General features: G+C 54.5%; 1 protein-coding gene across 3 annotated transcripts in view; it reads right to left on the bottom strand.

Annotated features, from left to right (window-relative positions):
- PARVB (parvin, beta) overlaps nt 1-17,391 on the bottom strand; it is a 113,156-nt gene that overhangs the window by 7,571 nt on the left and 88,194 nt on the right. For all 3 annotated transcript variants that reach the window (XM_010837589.1, XM_010837590.1, XM_010837588.1), the window contains 4 exons: nt 16,978-16,997; nt 9,327-9,388; nt 6,474-6,542; nt 2,469-2,570 (listed from right to left, as the gene is read on the bottom strand). In XM_010837589.1, the coding sequence (XP_010835891.1) occupies nt 2,469-2,570; nt 6,474-6,542; nt 9,327-9,388; nt 16,978-16,997 (253 nt within the window). The remainder of the gene's footprint in view (nt 1-2,468; nt 2,571-6,473; nt 6,543-9,326; nt 9,389-16,977; nt 16,998-17,391) is intronic.

The following is a 17,391-nucleotide window of genomic DNA, read 5'->3' as shown; positions in this document are numbered from 1 at the left end:
AATCCGGGGGGGGGTGGGGGCTAACACGGCTGGGGAAAGACCCTCCAGAACAACGGCTTCCAGCCAGGAGAGCCCTGGAGGCCACCAGGCCACCACTGGACTCTACAAGCATTGATGGTCTCACACCGTGCGGGATGCTGTCCCCTACAGCAACTACCCGCCTCCCACTCAGAGGTGAAGGTGGACCGAATAGGCCTTGAGCCTCCCAGGCCAGAGGGTGATGGACAGAGACTCGTCTCATCTCAGAGAGAAGGAGCCGGGGCTGGGAGGCGCCACCCCTGCTACTGCGCAGAGCCTGTCCCGGAAAGAAGCCCAGCTCCAGTCGGCCTGGCTGACTTCACCCTTCTCACCAGCCTTCGTGCTCATTTTTGTTCAGCTCTTTGTTCAGCCTCATGAACAAAGAAAAGATCTCTCCGGAACAATGCTTCTGGAAACTTCCCTGGTGGTTCAGTGGCTAAGACTTCTGGGAACCTCCCTGGCGGTTCAATGGTTAAGACTTTGCCTACCAGCGCAGGGGACATGGGTTCAAAAGATCCCATATGCTTTGCAGCCAAAAAAATCAACACATCAAACAGAAGCAATATTGTAACACATTCCATAAGGACTTTAGAAATGGTTCAGGTCAAAAAACAAACAGAAATCCTTCTGTAGCCGGCCACATGGGCAGGAAATGCAAGATGAACTCCGTGACCAAGCTGTCTGTCTTCCTGCCTCCTGACCTGCCCCATGAAGCCCAGAGCACCCCCTCACCCACTCTGTGCACCGAGGAGGGGAATGTGCCAGAACCTCGCTGATCTGCTCTGATCCATCTCAGCAGGCCAGACGGCAGCGACATTTGGCCGCGAGCAAGCCGCCCTCGCGATGCCAGAAGCAGGCTGATTGGTAAACACTGGCCCGGCTTCCGGATGCATCTCTGGCTGCCGCGCCCGCTCGCCTCGTCTGCCTCCCTGACTCACGGGTCTAGCACTTTGGGAAAATAAAGTGACAGATGCTCTCGAGTTCAAGCCATACGGTGAGTCCACAAGCCAGGTTTCTAAAGGTGAGGACTAAACACTGCTGGGATGGCTGGGCCTGTGGAAGCCCTTGGCAGGAGGCAAACACCCGGTCACAAGAGTGTCCCAAATGTGAAGGCCATGCCCTTTGACCCAAACAATCCTCTTTGAGGATTTTCCTAGAAAACAATCCACAGGAATGGAAACATATATTTACATTTACATATTCATGATCGTGGCATCCAGTCCCATCACTTCATGGCAAATAGATGGGGAAAAAGTAGAAACAATAAGAGATTTTATTTTCTTGGGTTCCAAAATCGCAGTGGATGGTGACTGCACAGCCATGAAATTAAAAGGCACTTGCTCCTTGGAAAGAAAGCTATGACCAACCTAGACAGCATATTAGAAAGCAGAGACATCATTGTGCCAACAAAGATCCATATAGTCAAAGCTATGGTTTTTCCATGTATGGATGTGAGAGTTGGACCATAAGAAGGCTGCTGCTAAGTCGCTTCAGTTGTGTCTGACCCAGTGCAACCCCATAGACGGCAGCCCATCAGGCTCCTCCGTCCCTGGGATTCTCCAGGAAAGAACACTGGAGTGGGTTGTCATTTCCTTCTCCAAGGAAGGCTGAATGCCAAAGAATTGATGTTTTTTTCTCCAACTGAGGTGTTGGAGAAGACTCTTCAGAGTCCTTTGGACAGCAAGGAGATCAAACCAGTCAATTCTAAAGGAAATCAATCCTGAATATTCATTGGAAGGACTAATGCTTATGCTGAAGCTGAAGCTCCAATACTTTGGTCACCTGATGTGAAGAGCCGACTCATTTGAAAAGACCCTGATGCTGGGAAAGATTGAAGGCAGGAGGAGAAGTGGGCAGCAGAGGATGAGATGGTTGGATGGCATCACCGACTCAATGAATATGAGCTTGGGCAAGCTCTGGGAATTAGTGAAGGACAGGGAAGCCTGGCATGTTGCAGTCCATGGGGGTCAAACATTCGGACATGACTTAGCGACCGGACAACAATATATTCACAAGGATACCTTATTGTTTTAATAGCCAAAAAGAAACAAATGAACTGCCCTAGAGTGGAAAACAGGGAGACTGGCATCAGAGCCGCTCCATGGACATTGTGCAGCCACTGAAGATGGCATCTAGGAAGCTCATGAAGCAGCAGGCAGACCACGAGGCACAAACAGGGGAAGGATTTGCAACTCTACTGACATTCGGCCACAATTATGAAGACCAGCATCGTCCCAGGGAAAGAGTCCAACGAGAACGTGGCACACGTCCCCTGGATGCGTTAGGCACTACCCACAGGGCTCCTTCCTTTCCTGAGGGTCACATGTCATCACCACACCATTTTCTAGGCAGGCTGGACTTCACAAAGAGCGGCCCAGGGATTCTACACTGCTCACTGGGATGCGCGTGTCCCGGGCCACTCCCAGGATGGAGACCGCGCACACACGTACCTTCTGATCGAAGCTGTCGGGGGTCAGGTAGAAGTTGTGCAGGGGTACGAAGTAATCTTCCAGGAGCCCCATGAGCAGCACCAGGTACACGCCGTCTGCAAACTACAGAGGAACACACGTCATGTTCTGGGCCGTGCACGGAGTCAGCAAAGGCTCTGCAGCCCCTCAAACGGAGGAAAAGTGCTTTAGAGTTAAAAAAAAAAATCCATCTCTTGTTGAGGAACTCGAGCCTGCAGTCAGGTGAAGGGCCAGGGTGCAAAGCGGGCACTTGAGACTGTAAGTGATCACACGAAGTGTGGCCAAGTGGGGAGGACCAGACCACTGACCTTGGGGATAACACTGGGTCCCACCTCTCTGGGTTGTCGTGGGGACCCTGTGAGGAGGGGGGCAGGGAGCACCGGACACGCAGGGAGTGTTCCACCTGTGCCAGCAGTGGGCACAGTTAATCCACAGCCTGCAGGGTGCCCTAGGCTTTGGTTTGGGGTTTGCTGCCCTGTTCTGCTTGCTCACTTGGTAAGCTGCCTGGGTGCCTTCTTCTAGAGGCATTCACAGCAGGACAAGACTTTCCCATGCCCTGTGATGGAGGGCTTTTGTGTGCACCCAGCACACAGGTCCATCCGAGCTGGGTCCTAATTGGTAGGCTACAGTCTCTCCCCAGATCCCAGCCTCTCGACCTGCTACATGGCCCAGCAGCACCTCCCATGCACAGGAAGCGGCCAGGAATCTAGATCCAAAGACTTTGTTCTTCGCCTGGGCTCCCCGGCTCCCAATAAGCCAGGACAGGGGGCAACTGCTTCTTTTACAGGTAAACCAGTGGAGACCAATGAAGGCAGAGCAACTTGCCCAGGGGGAGGAGAGGACCAAGGTGCAGGAGGCGGGGCCTGATCTCTGGGACATGGACCAGCACGCGGGGCGGGGAGGGGGCAGGACCAGCCCGCCCACCCTCCCAGAGGGCATCTGCTGCAGATCAAGGACTCGTGACGAACCCAGCCTCCAGATTCTAAAGCTGTGTGGTCCAATTCAGTTTCCACTGGCCACATGTGCCCGCTGAAAATTTCCACAGGCTTTTGAATGATACTGACTTATTTTAAGTTTAAACGTGGGGAGAAGCTCAGAGAGGTTGAGGAAGTGGCTCAGTGTCACAGAGCTAGGAAGCTGCCCTACAATCTAAAGTGGTTTTAAAAAGAAAGGAAAACACACACATACACACACCCAGAGCAAGAACCGGAGCCGTTTGCTTTGACTTCCAGGACATCAGAAGTTTAACAACAAACATATTTATGAAAATACTCAGAGCCCTTTGCAACAACAAAAAGAAAAATCTGTATTTTGGGGGCCAGGTATCTCTTTTGGTGGATCACTGGCTCAAAATATTTTTAAGATATTACCTCATGTGTGTTTGCTAAGTCACTCCAGTCGTGTCCAATTCTTTGCGACCCTATGGACTGTAGCCCAGCAGGCTCCTCTGTCCATGGGATTCTCCAGGCAAGAATACTGGAGTGGGTTGCCATGCCCTCCTCCAGGGGATCTTCCCCGCCCAGGGATCGAGCCCAGGGCTCTCATGTCTCCTGCACTGGCGGGCGCGTTCTTTACCTCTAGCACCATTTGGGAAGCCCCATTACTTCCTACTGTGCAGTGACAGAAAAAAATAATGGACACACAGAGCAGACAGAGATCAATGCAAATTTAAGCTTAGAATCAGCCTAAGATGCGTGGCTGTTGATACCAGCAGGCAGAGCCATCTGGGCAGTGACCATCAGGGACAGCTGGCGAGGATGTGGGTTCTCACCACCGCCGATGAGAGTTTCAGGCGGGCAAAGCTTCCGGGCCCTCTGTGTAACTACCCACCTTTGCTCTAACAGCCCCATTTGTAGGAGTTTATCCTGAGGAAGCAGATAAAGGTATAAACAGCTGTGTCCAAAGATACTGGACACGGTATGTATCTACCAGATCAGGAAACGTCCTGTCACAAGGACTGGATTTAATGACACGCAGAACAGGAGGCAGGTACTAAAGCGATGAACACACACAGGCCAGACAACACGAAAGGCATGCGACGAAACCCACTCACTCACACAAAAAGAGGCCCACACTATTAAGTAACACTTTACAAAACAGCTGTTTTGCAAAAAAAAAAACAAAAAACACCTGACCCACAGCCATTTCAAAAAACACACTCATGCATACAAACCATCTAGCAAAAGGCACACCCAACCGTTAACTGCAGTTGGTTACCTCTGGAGAGAATGGTGAGGGAGCTGGGGCAGGGGCAGACTAAAAGGATGGATCCTTTTCAAATGAGTACACTTCTGGACTGTTAATACATCAGGCCGCAAATAATCAGAGGCTAAACGCGTGATATTAGTAAACTGCTAAAAAAAAAAAAAAAGTGTTCTTGCAAATGACACACAAATAAATATATACGTTAAAAAAAGGGCCATTCAAACATAGAGCGAGCTGCCCACGAGGAGCCATCCGTGTGGAGAAATGATCTGGAGTAAACCCCCAGCGCCATTATCTCTGGGTGAGGGGATTACGGAGGATTTTTATTTGTTTTGCTTATCTGCATTTTCAGACGTTTCTACAATGAACCTGAATTACTTTTTTAATTAGAAAAGCAAATGAGAAAAGTTAAAGAAAGAGAAAGGAATGAATGCAATCACCCAGGGGTTTAAGAAGGATCAGCTGCACATTAGAGAAACGGGCACCAAGAACGCGAAAGACGTCAAACTCAAGCACCCAGCTAATCCCGGGGAAATTATATTTTGTCTTTAATGCTTGCCAAGTGCTCAAAACATATTTTCACGCTGCAGCTTTCGCTCTGAGTCGGGGTGCGGAGGTATACTTTCTATACTTGCGGCGGGAGAAATATGTGGTGTGTATTCACTAGAGGGACGCCAGCCAGCAGTTGCTGGCTAAGCACTAAGGGTAGGACGGCCACGGACAGCAGAAGCAGAGGCGGCCAGGGATATCCCTGGTGATCCAGAGGTTAAGACTCCTCGCTCTTACTGCAGGGGGCTGGGGTTCGATCCCTGGTAGGGGAAATAGATTCCACATGCTGTGCAGGCAAAACAATTTTAGAAAAATTTAAAAAAAAAGAAGCAGAGGCCGAGGCAGCCACATATTCTAGTCTGAGGGACACGCACACGCAGAGGCTCCTTGGTAGGGGTGCCGGCACCTTGGAGGGCGCTGTGGTTGAATTGCATCCCTGCACCAAAAAAGACACCGATGCTGGGAAGGATTGAGGGCAGGAGGAGAAGTGGGCAGCAGAGGACCAGAAGGTTGGAGGGCATCATCGACCCAATGACACGAGTGTGACCAACCTCCGGGAGTCGGTGATGGACAGGGAGGCCTGGCGTGCTGCAGTCCATGGGGTCATAAAGAGTCGGACACGACTGAGCGACTGAACAATAACAACAACCAAAAAAGATGTGTTGGAATCCTGACCCCCCTCTCGAACCTGTGAGTGTAAATTTACTTGGAAATAGGGTCTTGGCAGAAGTAAGCACGTTAGGGTGGGCTTTAATCCAACACGATTGTGTTTTTACCAAAAAAGGGGGGAAATTTGAATACAGATCCATGTGAAAGCCAAGATGGAGACAATACATCTGATGACTCAAGAAAGGCCCAAAGTTGCCAGCAAGCCACCAGAAGCTGGGGGAGGGGCCTGGCACTGACCACCTCCCTGCCCCCACCCCACCCCCTCCCAGAGCCTCGGAAGGAACAGCCCTGTAGACACCCTGATCTGGGATTTCTGGCTTCCAGAACTGTGAGGTTATATGTGTTGTTTAATGGGCTTTGTTCCAGGAGCCCCAGGAATTAAAACAGAGGGTGTGGGAGAAGGTCCAGGAGGCTGGGGCTGGGACTATTTCAACTGCGTGATGGACATTCTCTGTATGACGAACACAACGCTGTCTGATTTTGTTCACGCAGCCCACCGAAGATCAGAGAGCTGGCTGGAAACCACACCAGACAAAGGATGCTTCAACCCAGAACGCGGCTCACCTGGGTCTCCAGTTCCGTCACCTCCAGATTCAGCTTGTTGAGGTGCTTGTTCACAAACGTGATGAGAGACTGCAAGGCAAAGAGACGCGGGAAACGTGAGCGCGAGATTCGGCTCCCACATCACGGGAAGGTCGCGACAGGTGCCATCTCTGGCTCTGTGAGACGCTTCCGTAACCTCCCCTGTTGGCTGGAATGAAAGGCTCGAGTCGAAAATGAAATGTTCTTACAATCACCCTTGGTTTTAATGAGATAAAACCTAAATCTACCCCAGCTGGTAAAGAAACGCACAACTCTGTCCACCAGCCCACGTGCACACGTACCATACTTAACAACCCTGCAGAAGAGTGATCTGCGCCCCCAGGATGGATGTGCCGACTCCCACTCAGGGGGAGATACTTAATTGCTTCAACGTAGGCTAGCTGTAGCCTTGAACTACAAAAGACTGAGACAGAAAGGCTGCCCGGGGCCACCTGCGTCAGAGTTTCAGTAAACGAAGAGACCTCAGAGACTTGCTGAGTCCTGGTGTGTATCTACACAGGGCCACTGGCTTCTCCTCTTTGGTGAAAGTTTAAAACTTGTCGCCTGCAACTTGTCTCAGTAATCAAACCCAACTTTCATGGAATCTCAGTGTCAACCCCATCTCTCCCTACCCTGGACATGATGTCACTTCCTATTCATTTAACCCAGATATACTATGTGCCCAGCACTCTGATTGGTGCTGGGGATGCAAGACAGTAAGACAGAGCCCCACCCTGACGTCTGGGGCATGATTCTCCATACATACACCCAGTGGAGGTGATGGGGAATCCAGAGATGCAGCAAAGCAGATGAAACTCAAATGTCAGGGTGGTGGTGGGGTGTCGACGAGAAGCACGTGGATCCCTGGAAGATGAGGGCGCAGGGGAGCATCTCAGCTGGGGGGTGGAGTAGGCGGAGCAGCCACCCAGGCCGTGTATACCTGTGGGAGCCCTCCAGCACCTTCCAGCGGGGGGCTGGAGGTGGGTGGGATGGGAGAGAGGAGTCGGACGTGATCTTGGAGGGACCTGGAGAGCTGGACAGGGTCCCCCTGCTTTTATTCTGGGATTCAGGAGACACTAACACGACGCCCAGTGTGGGGGTGGGGAAGGGCCAGGCTGGAAGCAGGAAGGTGTCAGGGAAACAAAAGGATTCTTCCTTGGTCATTGCTGGGATCCCCACAATATGCCTTCTCAAAGAATGAATCAGATCTTCTGCAAGCCAGGGCTTCCCTGGTGGCTCAGCGGTCGATAATCCACCCGCCAATGCAGGAGAGGGTGGGTTTGATCCCTGGGTAGGGAAGATCCCCTGGAGAAGGAAGTGGCAACCCAGTCCAGTATTCTTGCCTGGAAAGTCTCATGGACAGGGAGGTCTGGCATGCTGCAGGCCGTGGGGTCGCAGAGTTGGACATGACTGAGCTAGGGAACAACAAGTTGTGCGTGCACTGGACGGAGTCCAGGGGCCGGGTGTGGCCGGGGTTGGGCTGGGGGCACTGCTCCGAAGGCCCAGAGTACGCTGCTTGTTATCGAAGCACGTTCAGTAGGCTTCGCCCCGAAGGCCCACTTCCGCCAAGTGCTTCAAGAACTAACAGTCTCATCATCCCAGCCTGGACCAACACGTTCCAAACGCGAGTTCCGTGGGAATGTAATGTGTTCTGTCTATCCCGATACATTTAAGTCAACAGATCTCACTGCAGACAAACACGCCTGGGGAAATGCACCCCACCAAGCCCCCGCTTAGTGAAGTGAAAGTCGCTCAGTCGTGTCCGACTCTTTGCGACCCCATGGACTATACATTCCATGGAATTCTCCAGGCCAGAATACTGGAGTGGGTAGCCTTTCCCTTCTCCAAGGGATCTTCCCAACCCAGGGATCAAACCCAGGTCTCCTGCATTGCAGGTGGATTCTTTACCATCTGAGCCACAAGGGGAAGTCCAAGAATACTGGAGTGGGTAGCCTATCTCTTCTCCAGGGGATCTTTCCCACCCAGGAATCAAAACGGGGTCTCCTGCATTGCAGGCAGATTTGTTGCCAGCTGAGCTACCAGGGAAGCCCAAGCCCCCTCTTGGAGAATTGCAAAGCATGTCAGCATATTACAGACTGAGAAGTCCTGCATGAAGCAACCTGTGTGGGAAAACTGTTCAAGATCGAGAGCCGTCTGCACAGAGTCGAGGGCTTAGATTTTACAAGCGGAGATCCGTCCCACCGCTGCCTTCCTGAGCATTCTGCAGGCACTCAAATAACTTGATGTGTACTGAGTCTTGATTCCTCCGGGGGGAGAGAAAGCCATCTGCCTGGAAGCTCACCATTCCCCAGCCCCTGACTCCAAAGCCTTGTTCACGCAGTTTCTTCCATCAGAGGCTGACCAGCAGGCTGCCTCCCCTTTGCGCTCCCAGCTGGGGAGACAGGCCAAATGGAGCTCAAAACAGCTCTGCCAACAGCGCCTGCTTGTTTACCAGGCACGTGGTGGCTGCAGCTTCGCGGTAACGAGGCCAGCACAAGCCAGCAGGCTGACATACTGAAAAACATTTACACACTGAAAAAAAGCCTTGATTCGGAATGAACTGCCCCCCAGCACTGGCAGGGTAATTCACTCCACAGCAGTGGCGGGGAGGGTGGCCAGGAAGATACCCAGGAGCAGAGATGCTGAGTTAAAAAGGTGCTAATTTTATGCACCGCAGTTACGCTTTTGACTATAATTACACTTCAATCCATGTGGCAAACATTTCAGAGATTTCAAACATTTTCCCACCTCCTTCCCAGCACGGAGTTCATGCTGTTAAAAAAAAAAAAAAAAAGCACCCAGAGATGGAGGGAAACACCCTGACTGAGAACTCACCTTCTTCACAACACTGAGCTTGTCGGGGGCGTGGTCGAAGAGCGTGTCGAAGGCATCCCGCTCTGCAGAGACACGAGAAGGGTTTAAGGAGACGCGGGCGCTGCTCTGATCATCTCTGCATATCCCCGGAACCAAGCAGTGTCTAATCCCCCGGCATGTTCCACCTGCCTGGAAGCCTTTGCACTCCTGCCAGAGCCAAGAGGCAGGTGCTGACAAGGAGCAAAATCAAGGGAAAGACGCTTTGAAGGGTCCCTTTAACTCAGTTTCTGCCTCTGAACACAGAATACAGGGGAAGCACTCAGACATCACATCCTAGTCTCTCTCCATTTTCCCCACACACCTTGTTGATACATCTCGTGGATAAATCTGACCACCTCCCCAGGTAATCGTGGCTGCCACCCCCAAACAAGCCCTCACCTAGGGATGGTGGCTACAACTTCCTGCTGAATGGGTTCTACTCCTGCACTCCCAACTCCTCTGATCCATTCTCCCCTGAAGGCCCAGTAAGCCCTTTAAAGTTTTGCTGTTCAGTCGCTAAGCTGTGTCCGATTCTTTGGGACCCCGTGGGCTGCAGTATGCCAGGCTTCCCACTTTAAAGTGTTAATTGGATCATTTCTTTCCCCCTCCCCACCCCTGCTTTCTTTCTATGAAGAAAGCTGAGCGCCGAAGAATTGATGCTTCTGAACTGTGGTGTTGGAGAAGACTCTTGAGAGTCCCTTGGACTGCAAGGAGATCCAACCAGTCCATTCTAAAGGAGATCAGTCCTGGGTGTTCATTGGAAGGACAGATGCTGAAGCTGAAACTCCAATACTTTGGCTACCTCATGCGAAGAGTTGACTCATTGGAAAAGACCTTAATGTTGGGAAAGATTAAAGGCAGAAGGAGAAGGGAATGATAGAGGATGAGATGGTTGGATGGCATCACCAACTCAATGGACATGAGTTTGGGTAAACTCCGGGAGTCAGTGATGGACAGGGATGGATGGCGTGCTGCAGTCCATGGGGTCGCCAAGAGTTGGACATGACTGAGTGACTGAACTGAACTGGACCCCATCCCTGTGGGGACTAAAACTCTCCATCACTCTCTCATCACTCTTATAATAAAATTCTCTCTCTCTCCCATGGGCCCACAGGGTCCACAAGTTCAGCATCACCTCCCAACACCCACCCCCCCAACCTCACTCCACCCACTTGTACCTTCCTCTGTCACATGCCCACCAGCGGGCCTCTGTACCTGTTCCTCACCAGCCTCACCTCCCTGAGGTCATCTGGGGGGCCTTCTACAACCACCTGTCTCTAAAAGAGCACCGCACTTCCACTCTCTGTCCTCTCACCCTGGTGCAACTTTCCTAGCGATTACTCACGGCTGTCAGTAAAGAATCTGCCTGCAAGGCAAGAGACCCAGGTTTAATCCTTGGGTTGGGAAGATCCCCCAAAGGAGGAGATGGCAACCCACTCCAGTATTCTTGCCTGGAGAATCTCATGGACAGAGGAGCCTGGTGGGCTATGGGGTCTATGGGGTCGCAAGACTCGGACACGACTGAGCGACTAAACCTCCACCATCACTCTGTGTGAGCACGTTCTGTTTTTCCTTCTCTGCTGGACTGTCTGCTCCTTGTAGCCCGGGACCACTGTCTCACTTCTTCACTGCACCATCACTGGCTCCAGAACCGTGAAGGGCCTGCAGCCAGTGCTCAGAACAAAGGAAAAGGGCCAGGAAATCCTGCTCAGAACCCCTCGCCAGCTGCTCTTCCCCAGGGTATCTGCCTCCATGGGAAGACCCCCAGGGCCGGAAGGGACCTATCCTGCCACGTCCCAGGGACCCCGACCCATTCTACCTGCCTGCCACTCATGGGCCCAGCCATGCCTTCCAAATTAAGACAGAATCAACCCCTTCTCTTTCAGTTGCAAGGCCACCAGAGGCTGGGGCAACGTGGCCGTCAGTGGACCAGACTGTCTGGGCCAGGGGCCTGCTTCCAGCCTGACACTGCCATGGCGGGTCACACGGAGGCAGACAGAGCCCACTGCCGCCTGGAGCCCAGGCAGGGGGGCGGAGGTCTCAGGGTGGGACCCAGGGCTGCAGGGGAGTCGCTGCCAGGACAGAAGGGGTGGGGATGAGGGAATCTGGAGGCCCGGGGGCCCCCCTTCGGTCCTCAAGGATACCCGGTCCCCCAAGGTGTCTGGGGGTAGTCAATGCTCAGAGAACCTCAACCAGCAGAGAGGCCCTCTATCCAAGCTGGGGCTGGGACTCAAACCCCCTGCATGGAGTCTGGGGGAGGGCTGGGGTAGGAAGAGCCCTGCACCTGTCTGGAGGGGGCTGGAACCTGGAGCTAGAGATGACCCAGGGCCTGCTCCAGGATCGCATCAACTGAGAGAGGGGAGAAATGAGAAAAAGGCAGGTCATGACCGAGGGAGCCAGAGCCTGCGCCTCTCCTGGAGGAAGCATCCCAGCTACTCCCCCGAGGCCACCCCAACGGCAGGCACTCAGCACCCACAGGCCAGGGCCTCCGAAGGCAGCTGGCCCAGCCCAGGTAGCCTCCCCCTTGGCCTTGGGGACAGGCAGCAGGAAGGAAGGTGACAGGCAAAGAGGAAGGTGCGTATGCATGGTGTGTGTGTGTGTGTGGTGTGTACACACACGTGTGCACAGGGCTGGGGAGTGTGTCTGCGGAGGGGCACCCCGCTTTTTTCACCTAAAGGTCAACAGTGACCCAAAGGCCTGACCCTGCAGGTTTTCCTCCCCCCAGCTTTTCTACTGCGGCAGCTGTAAATTATTTTTATAATCATCTAAGTCCGATTATACTCAACAAGACAGTCTGCTAAGAGGGAGGGAAAAGAAAGAAAAAAAAAAGCTAAATCTTCACAAAGCAAAACACAAACTTTAAATGCAGCTTAAGAAAACCCCCAAGAGCAGAACAGCCTTGACGTCAGCCGGATATATTTAGCCGAGCCACCGCTGGGCCAGCAGAGGCAGGGTGGCAGGGGGGCCATCGCGGGGCCTGGAGGCCGGGGCCCCCAGGCCTGCTCGCCTGCCCCTGGGGGGCGGATGGCGTCACGGCCGAGGCCTGGGGAATGACAACTAATCTGGCAGAGAGCCTGGGGCCCGTGACTTAGGCAGAGAGTCTCCCTCCATGAGGTGGGGGTGAAAACAGACCCCAGCTCACCACCGGTGTTAAGGATTAAGCGAGGTAATGAATCAAGGGCTTCCCAAGTGGCGCTAGTGGTAAAGAACCGGAATGCCGAAGCAGGAGACATAAGAGACGTGGGTTCGATCCCTGGGTTGGGAAGAGCCCCCGGAGCAGGGCATGGCAAACCACTCCAGTGTTCTTGCTTGGAAAATCCCATGGACAGAGGACCCTGGCCGGGGGGCTACAGTCCATAGAATCGCAAAGAGACGGACACGACTGAAGCGACTTAGCACCCAGCACGCACAGAAAAACGGACTTCCCTGGTGGCTCAGACGGTAAAGCATCTGCCTACAATGAGGGAGACCCGGGTTCAATCCCTGGGTCGGGAAGATCTGGAGAAGGAAATGGCAACCCACTCCAGGATTCTTGCTGGAAGATCCCATGGGTGGAGGAGCCTGGTAGGCAACGGTCTTTAGGGTCGCAAAGAGTCGGACATGACTGAGCAACTTCACTTTCACTTTCACGCACAGGGTATAAAGGGAGAAGCAAGCGTGTCACTGATGTCCTCTCGTCCTGCCCCCACCCGGACCTCCCCGTAGGCTCTGGGGACAGTCACAGGGATGAACGAACAGGGGGCAGCCCTGCCCCCAGGAAGGGCACAGGCAGTCCACAGATGGGTACCAATAAAGCCAGAAAGATGCAGGAAGCAGCTGCATCAGCCAGGCCCTCAGTGTCCACCGAAGTTCAACTTCCAAAGATGCTTGGCTTACTCCAGAAGAAGTGGGCCCTGAGTCTATGTTTCTGAAATCAGAAGGGTGTCCAAAAGTCCTGAATTTCTGGCTTCTCTTGAAGAAATGGGAGCCGAGGCAAGAGTGAACTTCCATTCGCCCTCCCCTACTCCCAGCATTGATGAGCCCCCCGTGGAAGTGGGGGCGCAGACTCCCCTGTTCGCCCCCAGGCACCAGCACTCCCCGCCACACACAGAGGTGCCAGGGGTGGGGGCAGCCCTTCATCATTCAGTGTTCTCACCACTTCCCTCTTTCGTGAGACCCGTCTGGTCCCTGGGGCCCCGGAGCTTGGGGACGTGGACACAGGCCCGGGGTCAGAGGAGCCCTGATGTTAGAGTCCAGGCTCACTAGGGCAAGAAGAGGAGAGTGTTCTGGGCAGAGGGAACAGAGAGCCAAGAGTGGGTTCCTGATGGTGTGGCCTGGGCAGGCAGCGGGGTGGGGGGGAGGCTGTTGGCTAAGAGGGCTGGGTCCCTTGAGGGTAAAAGGAGTGGTGGAGGGCGGAGACCAGGAATGGTGTGATCCAGCTGCAGCCTCGGAAGCAACGGGGAGATGTGAAGGGGAGAGACCAGGGGCTGCAAGGAGTCCTGGAAGAAAAGGAAGAAAGCTTCTCCATCCTTCTCTCCAACTTCCTGAAGCCCGGGATGGGGAGGGGCGCCTGCAGAGGAGAGGCAGCCAGCAAGCCCGTTACCATGGAGACCGGGCTGCAGCTCCCCAGCTCCCCCGGGGAGAGAAGGGCCTCCTATCCACCCCAGCCGGGACAGCGGAGCCCGCAGAAGGCGGGTGGGGGGGGGTCCCAGGGGAGGTGCAGCACGCCCTCCCACCCCCTGCCTCGCTCAGAGTGCTAAGGTGAGAAACTGAGGCCAAGAACTGGGCTCCCTGTGAAGGCTGCGCCACCCAGCGCCCTGCCCCAAGGCAGACACGAGCCAAGGAGGGCCTGCCTGGTGTTCCTGGAACATGTGTGGTCAGGGCTGGCGATGCATGCAGGGGACACATGCCCCAGCCCGCAGGAGGCTCACAGCTCAAGGCACGTGTGCGTGCTCAGTCGCATCCCACTCTGACCCCCATGGACCGGAGCCCGCCAGGCTCCTCTGTCCGTGGGATTCTCCAGGCCAGAATCCTGGAGGGGGTTGCCATTTTCTCTTCCAGGGGAGCCTCCCGAGCCAGGGATCGAACCCGAGTCTCTGATATCGGCAGGTGGATCCTTTACCACTGGGCCAACCAGGAAGTCCATGACTCAAGGAGCCACGTGCCAAGGGAAAGAGGGCAGGGCCAAGCGGGGGTCCTTGACCGTCCAGGTGCCCCCATGCCTGTCAGGCATGGAGCAAAAGCGTTCCCAGCGAGCAGAGGTGAGTAAAGAGATAATGGGGGGGGAAAGGTCAGAGGATGGGCAGGGGTTCGGGCAGCGGCATCAAGGAGGGCCTCCCTGGAGGAGGTGAGACACACGGGAATCTAGAGGGGGAGCATTTCAGGCCAGGGTACTGCGTGTACAAGAGCCGGAAGGGGAGTGCCGGGGTGAGGGGCTGCTGAGGGTGCAAAGTAGGGGGCCAGGAGGCCAGAGCAGAGAATAGGGGTGTCCAGAGGGTGGTCTAAGGGGGCCTTGGAAGCCCCTGTGAGGGCTGCAAGGCTTTAGCTTTCGGCAAGCTGGGGGTGAGCGGAGGGAGGGGTTAAGGAGTGCAGAGGAGCCAACTCAAGGGGCCAGTGGCGGGAGGTGATGGGGTCTTGGGGCCGCAGGGCCTGAGGGCTCCCGCGGGACACGGGCTGGTGGAAGCTGCTGCATCTCGGGGTAACCAGGAGACCCGGGGACCTGCATCAGCAGGAGCCGGAGCTGGGGGTGGGAGAGTTGCCTGTCACCCACTAATGGTCTGTTTTGCATTTCAGGAGCACAGGCAGCCCTGGACGTGACGAGGGCGACGACTCTAGGCTCCTCGGCCTCTCGAGTGCCACGGCGCACCCCCCACCACGCTCAGCCATCCCCGGGGACTCTCAGCCACCATCCAGTCCACCAGACCCCCGAGCGCCCCTTCTCAGGGCTGCCAGGGCCTTCCTGACTGAGCGTCTAGCCCCTTCTAGCATGGGATGCTGCACACAGACCCCAGCGGAAACGATCCCCCCTGAAGCTCCCCGACTAGTCCAGGCACCCTGGTCCTGTCCCCCACACTGAAGTGAAAACACAGGAAAGCAAGGCAACCCTTGAAGATGCTCGGAGGGCCCCACTTGAGTCCCCTCTGCCCTCGACAAGCCCGAAGGCTCAGGGAGGGGACAGCAGGGTGCCCTGCGCCCACCCCCCGCACACCCAGGGCAGGGCCAGGCGCCCCCACACCTGGAGCTGCACTCCCCACCCTATTCTGCAGCCTCAGCAACTGAACACAGGAAGATTCCTTTTCACTCCCTTTTTCTTTTAACGTTTTTTAATAATATAGACATAAAAAAGACCTCCAGTGCTACTTAAAAAAAAAAAAAGTGAAGACTGAATTTCCCCAGCACAGCTCAAGGACTACTTAAGGACACTTAAGGACATATAATTGCTGCATTTTCTCTGGTTCAAGACCTCTGGGAACTGAAGAGCCGCTTGTCCTCTTTGCACCCGAGTGGCAGGGGGACCTCTGGGCCCCATAATCACCGTGAGGCCGCAGAGGCCAAGCCCGGGGGTGCCCCCGAGGCGCACCCCTCACCCCGAGGCCCCCAGCCACAGCTAGGGACAAGCTCCCGTGGCCAGCTCACAAGGCACGCAGAAAACTTCTATTTGGTCTCTATTTTCCTCCTAACGTCTGTACTCCCCTCTCTGCTCGCTGGAGAACACGGCATTTGGGGGGTGCTGAGGGCTTCTAGATTTGAAATATCACCAAAGCGGGGAGCCTGGCTCCAGCTGCCTCTGGCTGTGACTAAGAGCTGGGGGCTTCCCCTCCCGGAGGGCTGAAACGCTGCCATGAGCTGCCCTTGCACCTGCCACCCCTCCCTGAGATGAAGATGGGATGGTGGGGCTTTCATGGGGCAGGGGACAGCTCTATGGGAACAGCCACTGAAAACCAGTAGAGAAAGAGTCGGGCCCTGGGCCAAGCAGACTGAACGTCTGTTATCTCACAAAATCCACCAACAACTCCGAGGACCCATTTTACAGATGGGGAACAGTGAGGTGAAGGAGGAGGCCAAAGGTCACCCAGCCGTGACTACAGTCAATGCTGCCTGACTCTAAGGTCTGTTAAGCCGGAGATTTTAAGGTGGAAAGCTATCTACGAAAGTACATCCCAGGACTTCCCTGGTGGTCCAGTGGCTAAGCCTCTGCGCTCCCAACGCAGAGGGCTCCGATTCCACCCCTGGTCAGAGATCTAGGTCCTTCCTGCATGACGCAACCAAGAGCTCGAACGCCGCAACTAAAGGTTCCACGGGCCGCAACTGAGACCCAGCACAGCCCAATAAATTAAATAAATGATCCATTTGGTAAAAAGTACATCCCATAAGGAACCTCTGAACCTCCGGCTAGCTAATGACGCTCTGTATTCACAGGGACATCCGCCCTCCCCCTTCTCCTGGTTCACTCCCGCCCACCTCACTTTTCTAATCCCCCCGCCCAGCCTCCCGACAGCTGTGAGAAGCAAACCACACTCCAAAACCCACCCTGGGCCCTGCGGCCTCTGAGTGACCGTGTGAACCCTGGGGGCTTCCTGGGGCAGCCCCACAGTGCCCAGTGACCTCAGACGCCCCATGCCCTCCCCACCCGCTCCCCCACCCAGTTACTTACCAAAGCGCCCCATCATCATCCTGCAAAGAAGAGCAGAGAGAAGCATCAGACGGTCCACAGAGCTGAGTGAGCCACAGGGCAGAGGGTGGTGGGGATGCCCCATGGGCCCCCAGCTGGCCAGTCAGAGACGGAGTTGTAAAAATGTGAGTCCCACTTGGATAAGTTCTCTCCCACTCTAATTACAAACAGGAGGTGCTTCTGTGGATTCTAAATGTTTGCACAAGACCGGCAGCAAATAGACATCTCTAAACCATCCTTTTAATGCCATTTGTTGTGAGGGGGGAGCGGGCATTTAATCTAGGGAGTAGTTAACACGGATAACATTTCAGCAGAAAACGGGTCTTTTGGCACCTTGAGCTTAAACTTTAAAATAAAATGATTATAATCCATCACATGCTCAGTCATGTCCGACTC

Source organism: Bison bison, unplaced genomic scaffold (assembly GCF_000754665.1).
Source record: "Bison bison bison isolate TAMUID 2011002044 unplaced genomic scaffold, Bison_UMD1.0 scf7180017864079, whole genome shotgun sequence".
Taxonomy (NCBI): domain Eukaryota; kingdom Metazoa; phylum Chordata; class Mammalia; order Artiodactyla; family Bovidae; genus Bison; species Bison bison.
This window is presented reverse-complemented; position numbering and strand designations above follow the sequence as displayed.